The sequence below is a fragment of the Ovis aries genome, chromosome 10 (assembly GCF_016772045.2).
Source record: "Ovis aries strain OAR_USU_Benz2616 breed Rambouillet chromosome 10, ARS-UI_Ramb_v3.0, whole genome shotgun sequence".
Classification (NCBI taxonomy): domain Eukaryota; kingdom Metazoa; phylum Chordata; class Mammalia; order Artiodactyla; family Bovidae; genus Ovis; species Ovis aries.
The window spans coordinates 70,825,670-70,849,710 of NC_056063.1; the positions used below are offsets into that span (position 1 = coordinate 70,825,670).

Genomic DNA, 24,041 nt, shown 5'->3' on the forward strand with positions numbered 1-24,041 from the left:
ATTCATTTTACTGTACACCTGAAACTAACACAACTTTGTAAATCAAATATGCTCCAATAAAAATTATAAAAATAAAGGAGTCTTCTTCATAAAGTGACAGAAGGAACTAGGTGAGGGGGTGGAGAAGGAGACTGACTATTCCTCTTCTTCCTCATTTAGTTTTGAATCCTGGGGAGGTTGGCCTGGTCCTGTCTCTAATCGTCACACTTACGGGGATGTTCCAGTGGTGTATCAGGCAAAGTACCGAAGTTGAGAATATGGTGATGTTTATCTTTCTGTTCTTAGTCTTTTCAAGTCTCCTTGCTGTTAAATGGAATAAAAGCAATTCTAATGTAAAATAGTAAAACTATCCTTTTTACATCATTGTTAACAGAGGGATTTTTTAAAATATTCTTCTCCATCTGCTTAAAGTTAATGTTAAATAAAATAGATACATCTTTTTCTCAGTTTTATGTGCTCCATGTCAACAGGTTTTATAGTCACAAACTATTCTCAAGTATAATAAATGTCTCTGCAGGAGGGAGGTCATGTAATCCTGCAGAGAATATGAGCTAATTTCTTAGCAGCTTGTTTATCTTTGTTTCTTAAGGGGTAGTTCCTCATTTTTTGGAAAAAAAAAAAAAGAAGTCAGTACTTTTAGGTTTGTTTATTTAATTAACAGTTTCCTCTGCCTTTCCCCCCACCCATGTTATCATTTATTCTTGTATGGGTTGAGCACCTGAAATTGCTGGAAGCCCTTCTTTCTGGTAGGATAAGCTGTCTCTCAAAATGTGCTCTCAAAGGTGTTGAGTTCTAGTTGTTTAAGAGGACTTAGTCAATATGTAAATTATACACTTTCTAAATATTTGCACCCTCTCCTAAAGGGAGAAAAACAATAAAAATGAAGTCTTTCATTTTGGTCTTCTAACAGTGTAGAACGTGACTAATTATTAAAATGAAGTTTGATGACCGTCCAGTCCTGCTCATCTGTAACATGTGGCCCTTCTGTAACCACACATTACTAGTTGGTGTCCATACGTGTTCTTTTCTTTGAAAAAAATTCTCTTTTTAAAATATTCAGATGTGAGAGGTAGAGCAATAAAATCTTAAACATTCATTTCTCTAATTCTTTTAGCTTTAAGATAAAGTTGAAGGAAGTAATTGTAAGTAAAAGGGTTGAAGATGATGAACAAATTTGCAAATCACCCAAGGCCCCATGACTCCTACTTCTGTCCTTTGTGGATGCTGAGACCTGAGATATTCTATACCATATAAAAGCAAATGTGAAGATATAAAAGCAGAAGGTTTCACTTGCAATCTCTAAAATTCATAAGCAAGACTGTCTGATACTAACTCATGTGATGTCATATGCATTTCAGATGATTTCAGTAGAAAGGGGGATTGAATATATAGACCTTGAGAAAGAAGCACCCTGGGAACTCGAGTATCGTCCACCACCGTCCTGGCCTCATGAAGGAAGGATTTACTTTACTTATGTTAACGTCAAGTACAGCCTAGATGGGCCTCTGATATTGAAGAATCTGGACACGCTCATTGACCCAAGAGAAAAGGTTAGTTTAAGCCATTTGCCTCTTTAAAATCCAGCTAAAGATTTAGCAACACATCTGCTCTTGGCTTCCTTGTCAGTGTGTCAGGCAGACTCTTTGTTCCTAATGGATGCAGATTAGATCAGTGACACCATAGGTGAATCTTTCTTGGAAACTGAACATGGAATGGGGATACCAGCAATTTTTTCCCTGTGGAGTGAGCTCCCTCATGGTGGTAGATGGGTCCTGGTCTCCAGGGCTTAATCTTAACCTGACCCAGGACACTCACAAGGACACCAGATTATTCATACTAAGTCTGGGAAGTCAGCCCTGGCTCCCTGCCACTAACTGTCCAATATCCCCCACCTTCCCTCCTTTCCATCTTTTCTTCTTTGTATTTCTGAGATCTCCTCCTCCTCCTATGGTGCCCTTTGGTTGCTGCTTTCTCCTTTCTCCATCAGCCTTTCCTGTAGACATGTCCTCCATTCACCGACACTGAACTGCCATCACCCTGCCCCACCCTGCAGACTGCTTCTTTCTGAAGCACAGATCTGACTTTAACTGGCCTGGGTGAGCTGCTGGTAGAACCACAGCACAGCCCCAAGCCCAGTCCAGTAGGGACTGTGGGGTGAGCTCGTTGCCACTAGAGAAGAGCCAGAATCACAATTCAGTCACAGATGAGGCACCAGAGCCCCAGATGGAGACAGGGACCAGACACTCGTTTTGAGTCAAAAGCAAATTGAAGGGAGCAGGGAAGATTCACATTGGAGACAGCAAGAGGCTAGTAACCTGGACCTGCTGGCGTCCATGTCTGCTGATGATGTTCCTTTCATGCTCAGATTGGGACCCTCAACTGGGACCAGGGCAGACTCTTGAAGAAGAGATCAAACCAGAACAGATAAGGTGGTAGGAAGCCCTTGCTCCATCTCCCTCTGCAGCCAGTATGTCTTCTGATTTACACACACCGCTGCACTTGGGTTATGTGTAGCTTCTCCCAAAGCTATGTTTTCCCAGCTTCCAGTGTGCAGTCTGCCCCTCAACCTGAGAGACCCATCCCCTCTGTCATCTGGATGGTGAAAGTCTCCTCATTTTCTGAGGCGACTCTAATGCATCTTCGAGACTCTCAATTCTTCCTCAGTGTCTTATGTTTTCTTTTAACATAGCATTTACAGTACACTTGTGGTCATAGCAGGCAAAAGTTAGAAGGAACTAAATCCTTCCTTACAATGAAATATTATTCAGTCTTGAAAAGGAAGAAAATTCTGGCCTATGGATAAACCTGGAGGACATCTTGCTAAATGAAATAAACCAGACACAAAAGAAATGAAAACTCTGATTCCATTCATGTGAGTTTCCTAGAGCAGTCAAATTCAAGAAGACAGGAAGTAGGATGGTGGTCTCCAGGGACTGCTGGAGGGGAGATGGGGAGTTGTTTGTCTAAAGGGTATAGAATATCAGTTTTACAAGGCAAAAATAAATTCTCGAGCTTGGTTGCACAATAATGTGAATGTATGGAACACCAAGCTGTCCAATAAAATGGTTAAGTAATTAAATCTTATGTGAATTTTATCATAATTAAATTAAAAGATAGCACCTGTGACATGCCTTGTAATTTGAGGTCTGTATCTCATAGTACCTTGAAGCTTTTTAAAATCAGGAAGCATCTTATTTTCATCTTTGTTCCCTAGAAAGTGGCATTCTGCAGGGCACAGAGAGAGTACTGAGGGATTGCTGGATGACAGGGTGAGTGAGTAATACACAGGTGTGAGCAATCAGGAACCAATACACACACAGAAGACAACTCTGTAAATAACCAAAAGAAATGCTCTTTTAAACTCTCACCACCCCAGACCCACCTAGTGGACTGTAGCTGTAATTTAATGAATGATAACCTTGTAACATGAAAATGAAAAAATAAATATTCAACTTAATGCATAAATGCTACTCAGGGAGCAGCTTCAATTAGTCACAGGGCAAAAGCTGGCCCTAATTATTTCTAGTTCCACTGTAGGTCAGGAAGAAGGTGAACTGCCATGTCAGGAAAACATTCACCACAGCTCTTGCTACAGTTTTGTCCCTGAGAGCTCTGAAGGTGATGTTTGTTTACTCTCTGACAATAAGTCTGTTAGATTTTCCATTGTAAATGTAATTCTGTTAACTTGTCTTAAAATTTCCCCAAAGCCATAGAATATGAATTATCTAAGAAACTCTGTAGTAAAACTTAGGAATATAAGAGATTCTTATTCTTCCTTCTTAAACCCTGCAAGTCATAGGATTATTGAGATTCTAAAATGTTTGAGGGCAAATTAAATTTGGAGACTGAATTAATAACTGCAGCAACTTGACACAGTATTGCCATTAGCTTCATTTCTGTGTGGGGAGATGAAACCTGGGCAGCATGTTCATGAAGCCATTTCACTCCACCTATGTACACCCTAGGTTTCCTCTCCTGCTCATGGGTCCCCACCCCTGTCACTCAAGGACACACCTTTGGTGTTGGATTTGATTGAGAGAGGCTGCTGTGAGTGGGGAGGGGATGTGGAAGTGAACCAGCCTAACAGAAGCAGGGCTTTATTCTCTTTCCCTCATTTCCTCTCCTGTCATGATTCCTGGAAGTTACCATCAATAGGAAAGTGTAGTAGGTACTATGCAGGACTTTAATCCATGGAAAAAATGACAAGTGAAAATAAAGAACCAGGACTTCCCTGGTGGTACAGTGGAGAAGAATTCACCTGCCAATTGAACCAGGGGACACTGGTTCAATCCTTGATCTGAACTGAGAAGATTTCACATGTCACAGAGCAACTGAGCCTGTGTTCCACAACTGCTGAGCCCACTTGCCACAACTGCTGAGCCCACGTGCCACAACTACTGAGCCTACATGCCACAACTACTAAAGCTTGTGCTCAGCAACAAAAGCAGCCACCTCAGTGAGAAGTCCGTACACTGCAACAAGGAGTAACTTCCACTCATCACAACTCGAGACAGCCTGCCCAAAGCAACCATGACCCAGCACAGCCAAAAACTTAAAAAACAACAACAACAACAACAACAATTAGAAAAAAAAAAAAACAACAGCATGAAATAAATAGCATGCTAGGCTTCCTGGTTAGATTCTGAACATGGGCTGCATTTTTCATTTAGATGATTTTGTCAGCTAAGAATAGCTGTAGTGTAGTGTGAAGAGTTTGGAGAAGGAAATGGCAACCCACTCCAGTATTCTTGCCTGGAGAATCCCAGGGACAGAGGAGCCTAGTGGGCTGCCGTCTATGGGGTCGCACAGAGTCAGACACGACTGAAGCAACTTAGCAGCAGTAGCAGTAGCAGTAGCAGTGGTTGATTTGATCATTTTAGAAAGTCCTGGGCCATATTAAAGCATTTCCCAGCTCTTGAGATAGATTGATTTTGTTTGTTCCTGCTCACGGCTCTTACTTGGATAATACACTTTTACAGATGCTTACTAGACTTTGCTATAATGTGCAAAAATATTAGTTTCTATATTTTCTCTTTTTTTATGTACTGTTTTCTTATAAAGCCCTCCCTTTGCTCTCAGCTTGTCCCGCTTCCCCTGTGAAGCTACCTCATTCCTTGTGACTCAGACTCTGGTGCCAGAGCAGCAGCACCTGCATCTCCTGGAGCTTCTTAGAAATGCAGGGTCTCAGGCCCATTCAGACCACTTTCTCAGCATTGGATTTAAACAGGACCTCCTAATAAAGTCCTTTCTCTCCCATAGGAAGTATTTGATGACTGATGACCTGTGATTTCCAAAAAAATGTCCTTTGACAGTTTGAAACTGAGCTCATGAATCACCCAAACCCCTATTGTGACTGAGCAGGAGGCACTAGAAAGCTCTGTGCCACTTACCCTACAGATTTACTTACGTTTATATTCTATAAATTTGATTTAGGACATATCTGAATGGTGTAGTGGTTTTCTGCACTTTCTTCGATTTCAGTCTGAATTTGGCAATAAGGAGTTCATGATCTGAGCCACAGTCAGCTCCTGGTCTTGTTTTTGCTGATTATATAGAGATTCTTCATCTTTGGCTGCAAAGAATATGATCAATCTGATTTTGGTGTCGACCATGTGGTGATGTCCATGTGTAGAGTCTTCTCTTGTGTTGTTGGAAGAGGGTGTTTGCTATGACCAGTGCATTCTCTTGGCAGAACTCTATTAGCCTTTGCCCTGCTTCATTTTGTACTCCAAGGCCAAATTTGCCTGTTACTCCAGGTGTTTCTTGACTTCCTACTTTTGCATTCCAGTCCCCTATAATGAAAAGGACATACTTTTTTTTTGGATGTTAGTTCTAGAAGGTCTTGTAGGTCTTCATAGAAGCATTCAACTTCAGCTTCTTCAGCATTACTGGTTGGGACATAAACTTGGATTACTGTGATATTGAATGGTTTGCCTTGGAAATGAACAGAGATCATTCTGTCGTTTTTCAGATTGCATCCATGTACTGCATTTCGGACTCTTTTGTTGACTATGATGGCTACTCCATTTCTTCTAAGGGATTCCTGCCCACAGTAATACTGGTTATCTGAGTCAAATTCACCCATTACAGGCCACCTTATCCTAGAATGTCAATGTTCACTCTTGTCATCTCCTATTTGACCACTTCCAATTTGCCTTGATTCATGGACCTAACATTCCAGGTTCCTATGCAATATTGGTCTTTACAGCATCAAACCTTGCTTATATCACCAGTCCCATCCACAACTGGGTGTTGTTTTTGCTTTGGCATGAGAAACACTGGGCTGGAAGAATCACAGGCTGGACTCAAGATTGCCGGGAGAAATATCAATAACCTCAGATAGGCAGATGGCACCACCTTTATGGCAGAAAGTGAAATAGAACTAAAGAGCCTCTTGATAAAAGTGAAAGAGGAGAGTGGAAACGTTGTCTTAAAGCTCAACATTCAGAAAACAAAGATCATGGCATCTGGTCCCATCACTTCCTGGGAAATAGACGGGGAAACAGTGGAAACAGTGTCAGACTTTATTTTTCTGGGCTTCAAAATCACTGCAGATGGTGACTGCAGTCATGAAATTAAAAGACACTTACTCCTTGGAAGGAAAGTTATGAACAACCTAGACTGCATATTAAAAAGCAGAGACATTACTTTGTCAACAAAGGTCTGTATAGTCAAGGCTATGGTTTTTCCAGTGGTCATGTATGGATGTGAGAGCTGGACTATAAAGAAAGCTGAGCACTGAAGAATTGATGCTTTTGAACTGTGGTGTTGGAGAAGGCTCTAAGTATAGCTATTTATTTATTTTTCAAAGTTATTTGCACTGATTATGATTAAGGATCATAATCATAAACATAGTTTTTTTTAATAAATCATAAAATAAAGTTTGTTTTAACTTGTTTTTTAAAAGGTAAAGCAGCCTGGCACTGCAGTGCTGACTGTGAATCTTAAAATGAAGAACTGAGTCATAAAACACTGCAAGAGTAGAGTCTTCAGGGCTTGGCACCATGCTGGACTCAGGGAAGGGAGGTGGACAGTTCAGCCCCTGAAGCTGGGAATGAAGTCGTGAGAGTAATGTGGGAAAGACAGAGGAAGTGGTTGCTTTGTGTGGGGCATTTTGTATTGATTATGTTGAATTTGGTGTGTACAGAGAAATCCAGGTGCAAATGTCTAACAAGTTGATGTCATCATCAGAGACCAACCTGGCTGGAAAAACAGAAAGGGGCCATTTCAAAGCAAATATAATATTTTTTCCAAGTCTTTTTATAATTTTATTTATTTATTTTTGGCAGTGCTGGGTCTTTGTTGCTGCTCGGGCTTTTCTCTAGTTGTGGTGAACGGGGACTCCTCTAGTTGTGTGCCTGGGCTTCTCATTGTAGTGGCCTTTCCTGTTACAAAGCACAGTTTATAGGGTATGAGGGCTTCAGTAGTTGTGGCATGTAGCTCAGTAGTTTGGGTTCCCAGGTTGTAGAGCACAGGCTCAATAGTTGTGGCACACAGGATTAGTTGCTCTGTGGCATGTGGGATTCTCCTGGATGAGGGATTTCACCCATGTCTCCTGTACTGGCAGGTAGATTCCTTACCACTGAGCCACCAGGGAAGCCCTCGAAGAGTCTTTAATTGAAGAATGTGGGCTTACTGATACTGGTGACACTCTTCACGGGCAATTGGTAAAAACCCTTTGGTTACCCAGAAAAGACATTCAGACTATAGTTTTGATGACTGAACTGCAGGATAGCCAGAGCCAGACTTTCTTTGAGTTGCCTTTTTCTTTTTGGGGGGCCTGTGGCCAGGCAGCCTGTGGGATCTTAGTTCCCTGACGAAGGATTGAATTCACACCTCCTACAGAGGAAGTTCGTAGTGATGCTTTCTAAGGCCGACTTGACTTCACATTCCAGGATGTCTGGCTCTAGATGAGTGATCACACCATCGTGATTATCCAGGTCATGAAGATCCTTTTGTACAATTCTTCTGTGTATTCTTGCTGTCTCTTCTTAATATCTTTTGCTTCTGTTAGGTCCATACCATTTCTGTCCTGTATCGAGCCCATCTTTGCATGAAATGTTCCCTTGGTATCTCTAATTTTCTTGCAGAGATCTCTAGTCTTTCCCATTCTGTTGTTTTCCTCTATTTCTTTGCATTGATTGCTGAAGAAGGCTTTCTTATCTCTTCTTGTTATTCTTTGGAACTCTGCATTCAGATGCTTATATCTTTCCTTTTCTCCTTGGCTTTTCACTTCTCTTCTTTTCACAGCTATTTGTAAGGCTTCCCCAGACAGCCATTTTGCTTTTTTGCATTTCTTTTCCATGGGGATGGTCTTGATCCCTGTCTCTGTCTCCTGTACAATGTCACGAAGCTCATTCCATAGTTCATCAGGTGATGGAATTCCAGTGGAGCTATTTCAAATCCTGAAAGATGATGCTGTCAAAGTGCTGCACTCAATATGCCAGCAAATTTGGAAAACTCAGCAGTGGCCACAGGACTGGAAAAGGTCAGTTTTCATTCCAATCCCAAAGAAAGGCAATGCCAAAGAATGCTCAAACTACCACACAATTGCACTCATCTCACACACTAGTAAAGTAATGCTCAAAATTCTCCAAGCCAGGCTTCAGCAATACATGAACCGTGAACTTCCAGATGTTCAAGCTGGTATTAGAAAAGGCAGAGGAACCAGAGATCAAATTGCCAACATCCGCTGGATCATGGAAAAAGCAAGAGAGTTCCAGAAAAACATCTATTTCTGCTTTATTGATTATGCCAAAGCCTTTGACTATGTGGATCACAATAAACTGGAAAATTCTGAAAGAGATGGGAATACCAGACCACTTAACCTGCCTCTTGAGAAATCTGTATGCAGGTCAGGAAGCAGCAGTTAGAACTGGACATGGAACAACAGACTGGTTCCAAATAGGAAAAGGAGTACGTCAAGGCTGTATATTGTCACCCTGCTTATTTAACTTCTATGCAGAGTACATCATGAGAAACGCTGGACTAGAAGAAACACAAACTGGAATCAAGATTGCCAGGAGAAATATCAATAATCTCAGATATGCAGATGACACCACCTTTATGGCAGAAAGTGAAGAGGAACTAAAAAGCCTCTTGATGAAAGTGAAAGAGGAGAGTGAAAAAGTTGGCTTAACGCTCAACATTCATAAAACGAAGATCGTGGCATCCTGTCCCATCACTCCATGGGAAATAGATGGAGAAACAGTGGAAACAGTGTCAAACTTTATTTTTTGGGGCTCCCAAATCACTGCAGATGGTGACTGTAGCCATGAAATTAAAAGACGCTTACTCCTTAGAAGAAAAGTTACGACCAACCTAAATAACATATGCAAAAGCAGAGACATTACTTTGCTGACTAAGGTCCATCTAGTCAAGGCTATGGTTTTTCCAGTAGTCATGTATGGATGTGAGAGTTGGACTGTGAAGAAAGTTGAGCACTGAAGAACTGATGCTTTTGAACTGTGGTATTGGAGAAGACTCTTGAGAGTCCCTTGGACTGCAAGGAGATCCAATCAGTCCATTCTGAAGGAGATCAGCCCTGGGATTTCTTTGGAAGGATTGATGCTAAAGCTGAAACTACAGTACTTTGGCCACCTCATGCGAAGAGTTGATTCATTGGAAAAGACTCTGATGCTGGGAGGGATTGGGGGCAGGAGGAAAAGGGGATGACAGAGGATGAGATGGCTGGATGGCATCACTGACTTGATGGGCGCGAGTCTGAGTGAACTCCAGGAGTTGGTGATGGACAGGGAGGCCTGGTGTGCTGCGATTCATGGGGTGGCAAAGAGTTGGACACGACTGAGCCACTGAACTGAACTGAAATGAGCAGAGGGAGTACAGAATCTTAAGCACTGGACTGCCAGGGAGGTCCCCCCATTTTTTTTTTGTTTGTTTGTTTCTGTTTTTCTTTTATTCTCCTCACTGGAGTATGGAGTTCACAGACCTGTGGTTATGAGCAGTCCTCGGTGCTCCTACATATCTCAGTCCATTTATCCAAAGTCTACAAATGTTCCTGTTTGCACAATGTATCAGTTTCAGTGGAGCTGATAACATGGGAACATATACACATTCTCACAGATACAGTTCTCACTTGTGTCCTGATATGTGATGATTTGTGTATGAGAACACCCAGAAATATAGGCACACCTGTATTATTGTGCCTCACAGATAATGCATTTTTAAAAACAAATTGTACATTTATGGCAACACTGTGTCAAGCAAGTATATTGGCACAATTTTTCCTACAGCATTTGCTAACTTCATGTCTCTGTCACATTTTTGTAATTCTCACAGTATTCTGATCTGTGATCAGTGTATTTTAATGTTAAAGGCTCAGGTGATGGTTAGCATTCTTTTAGCAATAAAGTATTGAAAAATAAGGTTCTACATCATTTTAATATATAATGCTCTTGTACACTTAGTAGACTACAATATAGTATAAACATAAATTTATTTGAACAGAGAAACAAAAAATTCGTATAACTTATTTTGTGATTTTCAGGTGATTGAGGTTGTCTGAAACCAAATCCAAAATATCTTCGAGTTCTGCCTGTATACACACGTGAGCCACATATATACACACTACAATCTGTCTGTGGGCCCAGAATGGCCCATCTATATTATACAGATTAGGGTTTAAAATAAGGTACAAAATGTCCTGAGAAACCTGTATTCAGGTCAAGAAACAAGAGTTAGTACTGGACATGGAACAAAAGACTGGTTAAAAATTGGGAAAAGTGATCTAGTTTCATTCTTTTACAAGTGGTTGACCAGTTTTCCCAGCACCACTTGTTAAAGAGATTGTCTTTACTCCATTGTATATTCTTGCCTCCTTTGTTGAAGATAAGGTGTCCATAGGTGTGTGGATTTATCTCTGGGCTTTCTATTTTGTTCCGTTGATCTATATTTCTGTCTTTGTGCCAGTACCATACTGTCTTGATGACTGTGGCTTTGTAGTAGAGCCTGAAGTCAGGCAGGTTGATTCCTCCAGTTCGATTCTTCTTTCTCAAGATTGCTTTGACTATTCGAGGTTTTTTGTATTTCCATACAAATTGTGAAATTATTTGTTCTAGTTCTGTGAAAAATATTGCTGGTAGCTTAATAGGGATTGCATTGAATCTGTAGATTGCTTTGGGTAGTATACTCATATTCACTATATTGATTCTTCTGATCCAAGAAGATGGTATATTTCTCCATCTATTAGTGTCCCCTTTGATTTCTTTCATAGTGTTTTATAGTTTTTGATATATAGGTCTTTAGTTTCTTTAGGTAGATATATTCCTGAGTATTTTATTCTTTTCATTGCAATGGGCACGGGGATGATCCAGAGAGATGATATGAGGTGGGAGGTGGGTCCAGGATTGGGAGCTCGTATACACCCGTGGCAGATTCATGTCAGTGTATGGCAAAACCAATACAGTATTGTAAAGTAAAATAAAAATAAAATTAAAAAAAATAAAAAATATTGGGAAAAGAGTGTGTCAAGGCTGTATATTGTTATTCTGCTTATTCAACTTATATGCAAAGTACATCATGTGAAATGCTGGGCTGGATGAAACTCAAGCTGGAGTCAAGACTGCTGTGAGAAATATCAATAAACTCAGTTATGCAGATAACACCAACCTTATGTCAGAAAGCAAAAAAGAACTAAAGAGTGAAAGTGAAAGAGGAGAGTGAAAAAGCTGGCTTAAAACTCAACATTCAATAAACAACAATCATGGCATCCAATCCTATCACTTTGTGGCAAATAGATAGGGAAACAATGGACACAGTGACAGACTTTATTTTCTTGGTCTCCAGAATCCCTGTGGTTGGTTATTGCAGCCATGAAATTAAAAGACACTTGCTCTTCGGAAGAAAAAATCTATGACAAACCTAGACAGTGTATTAAAAAGCAGAGATATTACTTTACCAACAAAAGTCCATATAATGAAAGCTATGGTTTTTGCAGTAGTCGTGTATGGATGTGAGTGTTGGAACGTAAGGAAGGCTGAGCGCTGAAGAATTGATGCTTTTGAACTGTGGTGTTGAAGAATACTTTTCAGAGTCCCTTGAACAGCAAGGAGATCAAACCAGTAAATCCTAAAGGAAATCAACCCTGAATATTCATTGGAAAACTTATGCTGAAGCTGAAGCTCCAGTACTTTGGTTACCTGATGAGAAGAGCCAATTCACTGGGAAAGACCCTGATGGGAAAGATTGAAGGCAGGAGGAGAAGAGGATGACAGAGGATGAGATGGTTGGATGGCATCACCAACTCAATGGACATGAGTTTGAGCAAGCTCAGGGAGATGATGAAGGACAGGGAGGCCTGGCGTGCTGCAGTCCATGGGGTCACAAAGAGTTGGATGTGACTGAGTGACTAAACAACAACAACAAAGTATCTTATAGACATTGTATTATCTTTGTAATATAATAAAATTAGCTAAACCCGCTTTTTCTTATGTTTAATCTCTTTAAAGGTAAATTCTGCTTTGAAATGCCATGATTGATTTGACAGACAAAGATGTAAAACTTTAGAGATTCAAATCAGAAAATAGGAAAATTTCCAAGAATTCTGGTTATATTGCTCAGAAAGATTTAGTTGTTCCATTTAAAGCTATGTGTTTTAAAATTTTACTGATTTACAAGTGATCAAAAGCATGTCTTACACTGTCATCAATTCCAGATTCTAAATAGAGATGAAATCATCACTTGGGAAGCTTACTTCAGGGAATTTGCAGTTGGGCTTCCCTGGTGGCTCAGACGGTTCCATCCCTGGGTCAGGAAGATTTCCTGGAGTAGGAAATGGCAACCCTCTGTACTATACTTGCCTTGAGAATTCCATGGACAGAGGAGCCTGGCAGGCTACATTCCATGGGGTTGCAAAGAGCTGGACAAGACTGAGTGACTAATACTTTCTTGTACTTTCAAACTCATTGATAAAAAAGGCCAGTTTCTACATACATATTTGAATGAAATTTTATTCCTTACCAGTGTTTAACCTGCACTGTATAGATTCTTTAACTTTATTGTTAGTCATTTAATTTCTCTCTGCTTTGGTATTAATAAATAGACTGACGTCATTTTTTTTATTTTTCCAAAATTCAATTGTAGATATTAATTTTTATTTTTTATTTCTTTATTTTTTTAAGTCCTTTTTTTTAAAAATTTTAAAATCTTTAATTCTTACATGCGTTCCCAAACATGAACCCCCCTCCCACCTCCCTCCCATAACATCTCTGTGGGTCATCCCCATGCACCAGCCCCAAGCATGCTGTATCCTGCGTCAGACATAGACTGGTGATTCAATTCTTACATGATAGTATACATGTTAGAATGCCATTCTCCCAAATCATCCCACCCTCTCCCTCTCCCTCTGAGTCCAAAAGTCCGTTATACACATCTGTGTCTTTTTTCCTGTCTTGCATACAGGGTCATCCTTGCCATCTTTCTAAATTCCATATATATGTGTTAGTATACTGTATTGGTGTTTTTCTTTCTGGCTTACTTCACTCTGTATAATCGGCTCCAGTTTCATCCATCTCATCAGAACTGATTCAAATGAATTCTTTTTAATGGCTGAGTAATATTCCATTGTGTATATGTACCACAGCTTCCTTATCCATTCATCTGCTGATGAACATCTAGGTTGTTTCCATGTCCTGGCTATTATAAACAGTGCTGCGATGAACATTGGGGTACACATGTCTCTTTCAATTCTGGTTTCCTCAGTGTGTATGCCCAGCTGTGGGATTGCTGGGTCATAAGGTAGTTCTATTTGCAATTTTTTAAGGAATCTCCACACTGTTCTCCATAGTGGCTGTACTAGTTTGCGTTCCCACCAACAGTGTAGGAGGGTTCCCTTTCTCCACACCCTCTCCAGCATTTATTGCTTGCAGATTTTTGGACTGCAGCCATTCTGGCTGGTGTGAAGTGGTACCTCATTGTGGTTTTGATTTGCATTTCTCTGATAATGAGTGATATTGAGCATCTTTTCATGTGTTTGTTAGAGTATGTCTTCTTTGGAGAAATGCCTATTTAGTTCTTTGGCCCATTTTTTGATTGGGTCGTTTATTTTTCTGGAATTGAGCTGCATAAATTGCTTGTATATTTTTGAGATTAGTTGTTTGTCAGTTGCTTCATTTGCTATTATTTTCTCCCAATCGGAAGGCTGTCTTTTCACCTTGCTTATATTTTCCTTTGTTGTGCAGAAGCTTTTAATTTTAATTAGATCCCATTTGTTAATTTTTGCTTTTATTTCCAGAATTCTGGGAGGTGGATCATAGAGGATCCTGCTGTGGTTTATGTCTGAGAGTGTTTTGCCTATGTTCTCCTCTAGGAGTTTTATAGTTTCTGGTCTTACATTTAGATCTTTAATCCATTTTGAGTTTATTTTTGTGTGCGGTGTTAGAAAGTGATCTAGTTTCATTCTTTTACAAGTGGTTAACCAGTTTTCCCAGCACCACTTGTTAAAGAGATTGTCTTTACTCCATTGTATATTCTTGCCTCCTTTGTCAAATATAAGGTGTCCATATGTGTGTGGATTTATCTCTGGGCTTTCTATTTTGTTCCATTGATCTATATGTCTGTCTTTGTGCCAGTATCATACTGTTTTGATGACTGTGGCTTTGTAGTAGAGCCTGAAGTCAGGCAAGTTGATTCCTCCAGTTCCATTCTTATTTCTCAAGATTGCTTTGGCAATTCGAGGTTTTTTGTATTTCCATACAAATCTTGAAATTATTTGTTCTAGTTCTGTGAAAAATATTGCTGGTAGCTTGATAGGGATTGCATTGAATTTGTAAATTGCTTTGGGTAGTATACTCATCGTGACTATATTGATTCTTCCAATCCATGAACATGGTATATTTCTCCATCTATTAGTGTCCTCTTTGATTTCTTTCATCAGTGTTTCATAGTTTTCTACATATAGGTCTTTAGTTTCTTTAGGTAGATACATTCCTAAGTATTTTATTCTTTTCGTTGCAATGGTGAATGGAATTGTTTCCTTAATTTCTTTTTCTAATTTCTCATTATTAGTGTATAGGAATGCAAGGGATTTCTGTGTGTTGATTTTATATCCTGCAACTTTACTATATTCATTGATGAGCTCTAGTAATTTTCTGGTGGAGTCTTTAGGGTTTTCCATGTAGAGGATCATGTCATCTGCAAACAGTGAGAGTTTTACTTCTTTTCCAATTTGGATTCCTTTTATTTCTTTTTCTGCTCTGATTGCTGTGGCCAAAACTTCCAGAACTATGTTGAATAGTAGCGGTGAAAGTGGACACCCTTGTCTTGTTCCTGACTTTAGGGGAAATGCTTTCAATTTTTCACCATTGAGGATAATGTTTGCTGTGGGTTTGTCATAGATAGCTTTTATTATGTTGAGGTATGTTCCTTCTATTCCTGCTTTCTGGAGAGTTTTTATCATAAATGGATGTTGAATTTTGTCAAAGGCCTTCTCTGCATCTATTGAGATAATCATATGGTTTTTATTTTTCAATTTGTTAATGTGGTGAATTACATTGATTGATTTGCGGATATTGAAGAATCCTTGCATCCCTGGGATAAAGCCCACTTAGTCATGGTGTATGATCTTTTTAATGTGTTGTTGGATTCTGATTGCTAGAATTTTGTTGAGGATTTTTGCATCTATGTTCATCAGTGATATTGGCCTGTAGTTTTCTTTTTTTGTGACATCTTTGTCAGGTTTTGGTATTAGGGTGATGGTGGCCTCATAGAATGAGTTTGGAAGTTTACCTTCCTCTGCAATTTTCTGGAATAGTTTGAGGAGGATAGGTGTTAGCTCTTCTTGAAATTTTTGGTAGAATTCAGCTGTGAAGCCATCTGGACCTGGGCTTTTGTTTGCTGGAAGATTTCTGATTACAGTTTCAATTTCCGTGCTTGTGATGGGTCTGTTAAGATTTTCTATTTCTTCCTGGTTCAGTTTTGGAAAATTGTACTTTTCTAAGAATTTGTCCATTTCTTCCACGTTGTCCATTTTATTGGCATACAACCACTGATAGTAGTCTCTTATGATCCTTTGTATTTCTGTGTTGTCTGTTGTGATCTCTCCATTTTCATTTCTAATTTTACTGATTTGATTTTTCTCTCTTTGCTTCTTGATGAGTCTGGCTAATGGTTTGTCAATTTTATTTATCCTTTCAAAGAACCAGCTTTTGGCTTTGTTGATTTTTGCTATGGTCTCTTTTGTTTCTTTTGCATTTATTTCTGCCCTAATTTTTAAGATTTCTTTCCTTCTACTAACTCTAGGGTTCTCCAATTCTTCCTTTTCTAGTTGCTTTAGTTGTAGAGTTAGGTTATTTATTTGACTTTTTTCTTGTTTCTTGAGGTATGCCTGTATTGCTATGAACTTTCCTCTTAGCACTGCTTTTATAGTGTCCCACAGGTTTTGGGTTGTTGTGTTTTCATTTTCATTCGTTTCTTTGCATATTTTGATTTCTTTTTTGATTTCTTCTGTGATTTGTTGTTTATTCAGAAGTGTGTTGTTCAACCTCCATATGTTGGAATTTTTAATAGTTTTTCTCCTGTAATTGAGATCTAATCTTAATGCATTATGGTCAGAAAAGATGCTTGGAATGATTTCGATTTTCTTGAATTTATCAAGTTTAGATTTATGGCCCAGGATGTGATCTATCCTGGAGAAGGTTCCATGAGCACTTGAGAAAAAGGTGAAGTTCATTGTGTTGGGGTGAAATGTCCTATAGATATCAATTAGGTCTAACTGATCTAATGTATCATTTAAAGTTTGTGTTTCTTTGTTAATTTTCTGTTTAGTTGATCTGTCCATAGGTGTGAGTGGGGTATTAAAGTCTCCCACTATTATTGTGTTATTGTTGATTTCCCCTTTCATACTTGTTAGCATTTGTCTTACATATCGTGGTGCTCCTATATTGGGTGCATATATATTTATAATTGTTATATCTTCTTCTTGGATTGATCCTTTGATCATTATGTAGTGGCCTTCTTTGTCTCTTTTCACAGCCTTTGTTTTAAAGTCTATTTTATCGATATGAGTATTGCCACTCCTGCTTTCTTTTGGTCTCTATTTGTGTGGTATATCTTTTTCCAGCCCTTCACTTTCAGTCTGTATGTGTCCCTTGTTTTGAGGTGGGTCTCTTGCAAGCAGCATATAGAGGGGTCTTGTTTTTGTATCCATTTGGCCAGTCTTTGCCTTTTGGTTGGGGCGTTCAACCCATTTACGTTTAAGGTAATTATTGATAAGTATGATCCCGTTACCATTTACTTTATTGTTTTGGGTTCGGGTTTATGCACCCTTTTCGTGTTTCCTGTCTAGAGAATATCCTTTAGAATTTGTTGGAGAGCTGGTTTGGTGGTGCTGAATTCTCTCAGCTTTTGCTTGTCTGTAAAGCTTTTGATTTCTCCTTCGTATTTGAATGAGATCCTTGCTGGGTACAGTAATCTGGGCTGTAGGTTATTGTCTTTCATCACTTTAAGTATGTCTTGCCATTCCCTCCTGGCCTGAAGAGTTTCTATTGACAGATCAGCTGTTATCCTTCTGGGAATCCCCTTGTGTGTTATTTGTTGTTTTTCCCTTGCTGCTTTTAATATTTGTTCTTTGTGTTTGATCTTTGTTAATTTGATTAATATGTGTCTTGGGGTGTTTCGCCTTGGGTTTATCCTATTTGGAACTCTCTGTGTTTCTTGGACTTGGGTGATTATTTCCTTCCCCATTTTAGGGAAGTTTTCAACTATTATCTCCTCAAGGATTTTCTCATGATCTTTCTTTCTGTCTTCTTCTTCTGGGACTCCTATAATTCGAATGTTGGAGCGTTTCATGTTGTCCTGGAGGTCTCTGAGATTGTCCTCATTTGTTTTAATTCGTTTTTCTTGTTTCCTCTCTGATTCATTTATTTCTACCATTCTATCTTCTATTTCACTAATCCTGTCTTCTGCCTCCGTTATTCTACTATTTGTTGCCTCCAGAGTGTTTCTGATATCATTTATTGCATTATTCATTATATTTTGACTCTTTTTTATTTCTTCTAGGTCCTTGTTAAACCTTTCTTGCATCTTCTCAATCCTTGTCTCTAGGCTATTTATCTGTGATTCCATTTTGATTTCAAGATTTTGGATCATTTTCACTATCAATATTCGGAATTCCTTCTCAGGTAGATTCCCTACTTCTTCCTCTTTTGTTTGGTTTGATGGGCAACTCTCCTGTTCCTTTACCTGCTGAGTATTCCTCTGTCTCTTCATCTTGGTTATATTGCTGCGTTTGGGGTGGCCTTTTTATATTCTGGTAATTTGTGGAGTTCTCTTTATTATGGAGCTTCCTCACTTTGGGTGGGGTTCTATCAGTGGCTGGTCAAGGTTTCCTGGTTAGGGAGGCTTGTGTTGGAGTTCTGGTGGGTGGAGCTGGGTTTCTTGTCTCTGGATGCAGTGGAGTGACCAGTAATGGGTTATGAGACATCAAAGGTTTTGGAATAATTTTCAGCTGCCTGTATATTTTCAGCTCAGGGGAGTATTCCTGTGTTGCTGGAGAATTTGAGTGGTATGTCTTGTTTTGGAACTTGTTGGCCCTTGGTTGGAGCTTGGTTTCAGTGTAGGTATGAAGGCATTTGATGAGCTCCTATTGCTTAATGTTCCCTGAATTCAAGAGTTCTCTAATGTTTTCAGGCTTTGGATTTAAGCCTCCTGCTTCTGGTTTTCAGTTTTATTTTTACAGTAGCCTCTAGACTTCTCCATCCATACAGCACCGATGATCAACATCTAGATTAAAGATGAAAAGTTTCTCCACATTGAGGGACACTCAGAGAGGTTCACTGAGTTACAAGGAGAAGAGAAGATGGAGGGGGTAGTTTGAGGTAACTGGAATGAGATGCGGTGAGATCAAAAGAGGAGAGAGCAAGCTAGCCAGTAGTCACTTCCTTATGTGCGCTCTATAGTCTGGACCACTCAGAGGTATTTATGGAGTTATACGGGGAAGAGGAGAGGGAGGAAGTAGACAGAGGTGACCAGGAGGATAAGAGAGAGGAATGAGTAGGAGAGAGACAAATCCTGCCAGTAACCAGTTCCTTAGGTGTTCTCCACCGTCTGGAACACACAGAGATTCACAGAATTGGATAGAGAAGAGGTGGGGGAGAAAAGAGACAGAGGCCACCTGGTGGAGACAAAGGAGAGTCCAAAGGAGGAGAGGGTGGTCAAGCCAGTAATCTCGCTCTCAGGTAAACTTAGGTAGTGAAGTTTGGGTTTTTAAATGTACAAAATTGACAACAAAAACCTAAGAGCAAAGATTAAAGATCTAGAGTAGAGGTTGGATTTTCGAAAATACTATAGTAAAGAAAAGAAGCAGAAGGAAAAAGGAAGAAAGAAAAAAAAACCCAAGAATTATTAAAAAAAAACAAAAAACAAAAAAACTACAACAACAAAAAACAAACAAGAAACCACCAACAACCATCCAAAGACTATATATGGTGTTTGCCTTATAAAAAAAAAAAGTTTTTTAAAAATAGTAATAGTAGGTTATAGAATTAAAAATTTGAGGAGAAATAGAAGACTTAACAATTTAAAAAAGTTAGAAAAAAAAGAAAAAAGAAAAAACAAAAACAAAACAATACAAAAAAAGGGAATGATTTTAAAAGTAGTAAAAAATATATCTGGCCCTTCTCTGGTGTTTTGGGCCGTGTGGGATCACTTCCAAGGTGGTTCCCTCTGTTTAACTTCTTCTGTTTGCTGGTTTTTTAGGCTCAGTAGTTCAGTCGTGCTGTGGGGAGGGGGGATGCTGCAAACAAATAGCACTGTCGTGTGGATACAGTGTCTCAGCCCCACTTGACCTGTCCCTTCTTGCGGCACACAAACCGCTCCGGCTCTACGATGCTCAGCCGGGAACCGACTGGGGCCGGCCCTAGGCTGCGTGCACTTCCCCGGTCCAAGCCGCTCAGGTTCGGCGCTCAGGCAGCCCTCAGAGGCACAGATTCAGCTGGAACTGCGCTTTGTGCCCTTCCCAGGTCTGAGTAGCTCAGTAGTTTGGCGAGCGCGATCGCCGCAGCTTGTCACCTTTTCTGCCGCTGCTGCTCAGCTTTCTGGGTGGACCGCTGGCGCCCGCCGTGAGGCCGATGGTGACTGTCCAGCACCCCCAAAAGTCTTAGCAAAGAAGCCTGCTTGCAGTTAGGTAAGTAAAGTCTCTCCGGGTCTGCAATTGCCCCTTTCCAGTCCTTACGGCTCTGGCTGCCTGTCCCCGGCGGGGGATGGTCTGCAGCTGGCTTTTTCCATTCCGTCCTTTGTTCTGTGCTCGGTCCTGGCAGTGTCTTATGTTCGAGCTTTTCGTGTGATCGCTATCCCACAGTCTGGTTTGCTAGCCCAAGTTAGATCGTTCTGGTTGCGAGTGGGGCGCTCCTGCCCGATTCTTACAAAGCACTGCAGCCAGCGCCTCCCGCGCGTCCCTGCCCCGCCCCCCCTTCCCAATGGCGGATGCAGGCGTCTGTGCTGCTTTTCCGCTGGGGGAGTTACTGGTGGGCTTGTAATCTCTTGGTTTTAATTATTTATCTATTTTTCCTTCCTGTTATGTTGCCCTCTGTGTTTCCAAGGTTGGCCACAGACTCGGCAGGGAGAGTGTTTCCTGGTGTTTGGAAACCTCTCTTCTTAAAATTCCCTTCCCAGGACGGGCTTCCCTTCCTGGGACGGAGCTCCCTCCCCACCTCCTTTGTCTCCTTTTTCGTCTTTTATATTTTTTCCTACCTGTTTTTGAAGACAATGGTCTGCTTTTCTGGTTGCCTGATGTCCTCTGCCAGCCTACATAAGTTGTTTTGTGGAGTTTGCTCGGCGTTGGAATGTTCTTTTGAGGAGTTTGTGAGAGAGAAAGTGGTCTTCCCGTCCTATTCCTCCACCATCTTTACGGTTCTCTCTCTCAATTGTAGATATTAATTTTTAAATAAACTACCTTTTGTGCTGCTCTGATGAAAGGTCTCCTGTAAATAATAAATTTTCTTTGTGTTGTTTTTAATCTCATTATGTGCATTTTGTCTATTTTATATTTTAATTTGTTTTAAGATAGAATGTAATTAAGATATTTAATATCAGGAAGTGATTTCATTTTTGTACCAAAGAATAAGTCCTCTTAAAAGATCCCTGAGAAAGTGAGTACTTGTTTGTGTATAACACTTATGACTTGTTGACATCTCTGTAAAGCTACCCATGTAATTCTCAAGGTCAGATTACCCAGGCAGTAGGAATAGACCTAATTTAAAAACTGACTTCTTATGCACCACTTAGGAGACTGCTGTTTTTTCAATGCCAGCAGATTTTTTTTTTTAGTTATCTTCTTGCTTTATTTATGAATGTTAATTACACATATACATACACATGTAAACACATACACCACACACAATGCATGTCTCCCCCTTTTAACCTACCGCATAATGGATACTATGTGATAATCACAGAAAACAAACAATTTTTAGCATATTAAGCATTCCTTTGGGAAATCTGACTTCCCTGGTGGCTCAGACAGTAAAGCGTCTGCCTACAATGCAGGAGGCCTGGGCTCAATTCCAGGGTCAGGAAGATCCACTGGAGAAGGAATGTCAACCCACTCCAGTTCTCTTGCCCAGAAAATCCCATGGAGGAGCCTAGTAGGTTTACAGTCCATGGGGTCAGAAAGAGTTGGACACGACTGAGTGACTTCACTTTCACTTTCAGGGAAATCTGAATAAAACTACATAAATAAAACTGTAAGAAGGCATAAAAATCACTCACATTTGTATTACATATGCTTGGGTTGATGGTGGTCTCAAGGAGGGACGCTTGTAAATATCTGCCATTTTTGGTGCCACAATTTGGGGGTTGCATCTGTTATCTAGTGGGTAGAGTTCATTGCTACTGTCAAACATCTTACAATATGCAAGAGAGTCCCCAGATCCCCCAACAATGAATTATCTGGACCCAAATGTCATCAAGACCATGCTTGAGAAACTATAGACTACACTTTATATATAATACTTTGAAAATTCGTCTTCAACAAGCAGGGTTTAATTGCTCTGGGTCTCTTTACAGCGTGGCATTGTGGGAAGAACAGGAGCTGGAAAAAGTTCCCTCATCGCTGCTCTTTTTAGATTGTCAGAACCTGAAGAACCTGACATTTGGATTGATGGGATCTGGACAACCAACATTGGACTTCATGATTTAAGGAAGAAAATGTCAGTTGCACCTCAGGTATGCATATCAGAGCGTTCTCACACGTTCTTTTAATAAGGTATATAAGTTTAATTGCTTTTAATTTGATTTTTATTTTCAAGTTACATGAAAGGGTTGATCCTTATTTTCCCAATAGAGCATATTTTTAGCATCAGGTATTTTCAACAGACATTTTCATTGGATACCATGTTTTCTTTGTTCATTCATTAGTTCTGTGTGCATGTGATTTAATAACTTACTGAGATAGGTTTCTGGACTCAGTCTTCCTCAGTTGCCACAATTTTATCCACTGATAGCCACATAATTCTGAGAATAAAAGGACAAATGGTTTGTCTAGCACTGGAGAGGTTCCTATAGGGAAACATGACTTTTAAGTGTTTCACAGATAGAGTTTTGCTGTGGGAAATGAGGACATCTTTTCAAAGATGATAATCTCCTTGGAAGACTTTCTGTGAAACTGATGAGCTTTGAGAATTACAGGGTATATAGATTCTGGGGAGATTTTGACAGTTCATCCATTAATAAATGATTTTCACCAGGGAGGCAGTATAGAATAGTGAGGTAGAGCAGGTAACCGAGAAGTCTGTCTCTATGTACCTCAGTTTTCTCTCTCTGTTTTTTTTTTAATTTAAATTTTATTTTACTTTACAATACTGTATTGGTTTTGCCATACATTGACATGAATCCGCCATGGGTGTACATGAGTTCCCAATCCTGAATTCCCCTCCCACCTCCCTCCCCATATCATCTCTCTGGATCATCCCCGTGCACCAGCCCCAAGCATCCTGTATCTTGTATCGAACATAGACTGGTGATTCGTTTCTTACATGATAGTATACATGTTTTAATGCCATTCTCCCAAATCATCCCACCCTCTCCCTCTCCCTCAGAGTCCAAAAGTCTGTTCTATACATCTGTATCTCTTTTGCTGTCTCGCATACAGAGTTATCATTACCATCTTTCTAAATTCCATATATATGTGTTAGTATACTGTATTGGTGTTTTTCTTTCTGGCTTACTTCACTCTGCATAATCGGCTCCAGTTTCATCCATCTCATTAGAACTGATTCAAATGTATTCTTTTTAATGGCTGAGTAATACTCCATTGTGTATATGTACCACAGCTTTCTTATCCATGCATCTGCTGATGGACATCTAGGTTGTTTCCATGTCCTGGCTATTATAAGCAGTGCTGTGATGAACATTGGGGTACATGTGTCTCTTCAATTCTGGTTTCCTCGGTGTGTATGCCCAACAGTGGGATTGCTGGGTCACAAGGCAGTTCTATTTGCAATTTTTAAGGAATCTCCACACTGTTCTCCAAAGTGGCTATACTAGTTTGCACTCCCACCAACAGTGTAAGAGGGTTCCCTTTCCTCCACACCATCTCCAGCATTTGTTGCTTGTAGACTTTTGGATCACAGCCATTCTGACTGGTGTGAAATGGTACCTCATTGTGGTCTCGATTTGCATTTCTCTAATAATGAGTGATGTTGAGCATCTTTTCATGTGGCTCCTCCAAAAGTTGAACAGGAAAAGTTATTTGAACAATTTTATTATGACCCAGTCATAATGGGTTTCAGGTCATCCTGACTTTGCAGTTAGTAGTAAGGAGGCTCTGTGAGGCAGGTCATCCTGATGCACAGGTGAGAGAATGTGGGGATCAGGTTGATGTAGAATCCAAGGAGATCTCTCCTTGGACAGAGATGCTGCAGACCACAGGAGCTGACTTCTCTTTGCACGTGTGAGGATGTTCCTTTCACACAAATGGAGAGATTCCATATCCTATAAGACTGATCAGTGGAGAAAAGAGCCTACTTCATTCTTCAGTGCCAGTGTATAAATATTTAATGGTTTTGCTTTGAGGCACAAACCTCAAC

General features: G+C 40.0%; 1 protein-coding gene across 1 annotated transcript in view; it reads left to right on the forward strand.

Annotated features, from left to right (window-relative positions):
- Positions 1-24,041, forward strand: part of LOC101109370 (ATP-binding cassette sub-family C member 4-like) — a 151,072-nt gene that overhangs the window by 100,514 nt on the left and 26,517 nt on the right. Inside the window, exons 23-25 of the mRNA XM_042255125.2 lie at positions 160-260; positions 1,359-1,550; positions 22,021-22,179. Of these exons, the coding sequence (XP_042111059.2) occupies positions 160-260; positions 1,359-1,550; positions 22,021-22,179 (452 nt within the window). The remainder of the gene's footprint in view (positions 1-159; positions 261-1,358; positions 1,551-22,020; positions 22,180-24,041) is intronic.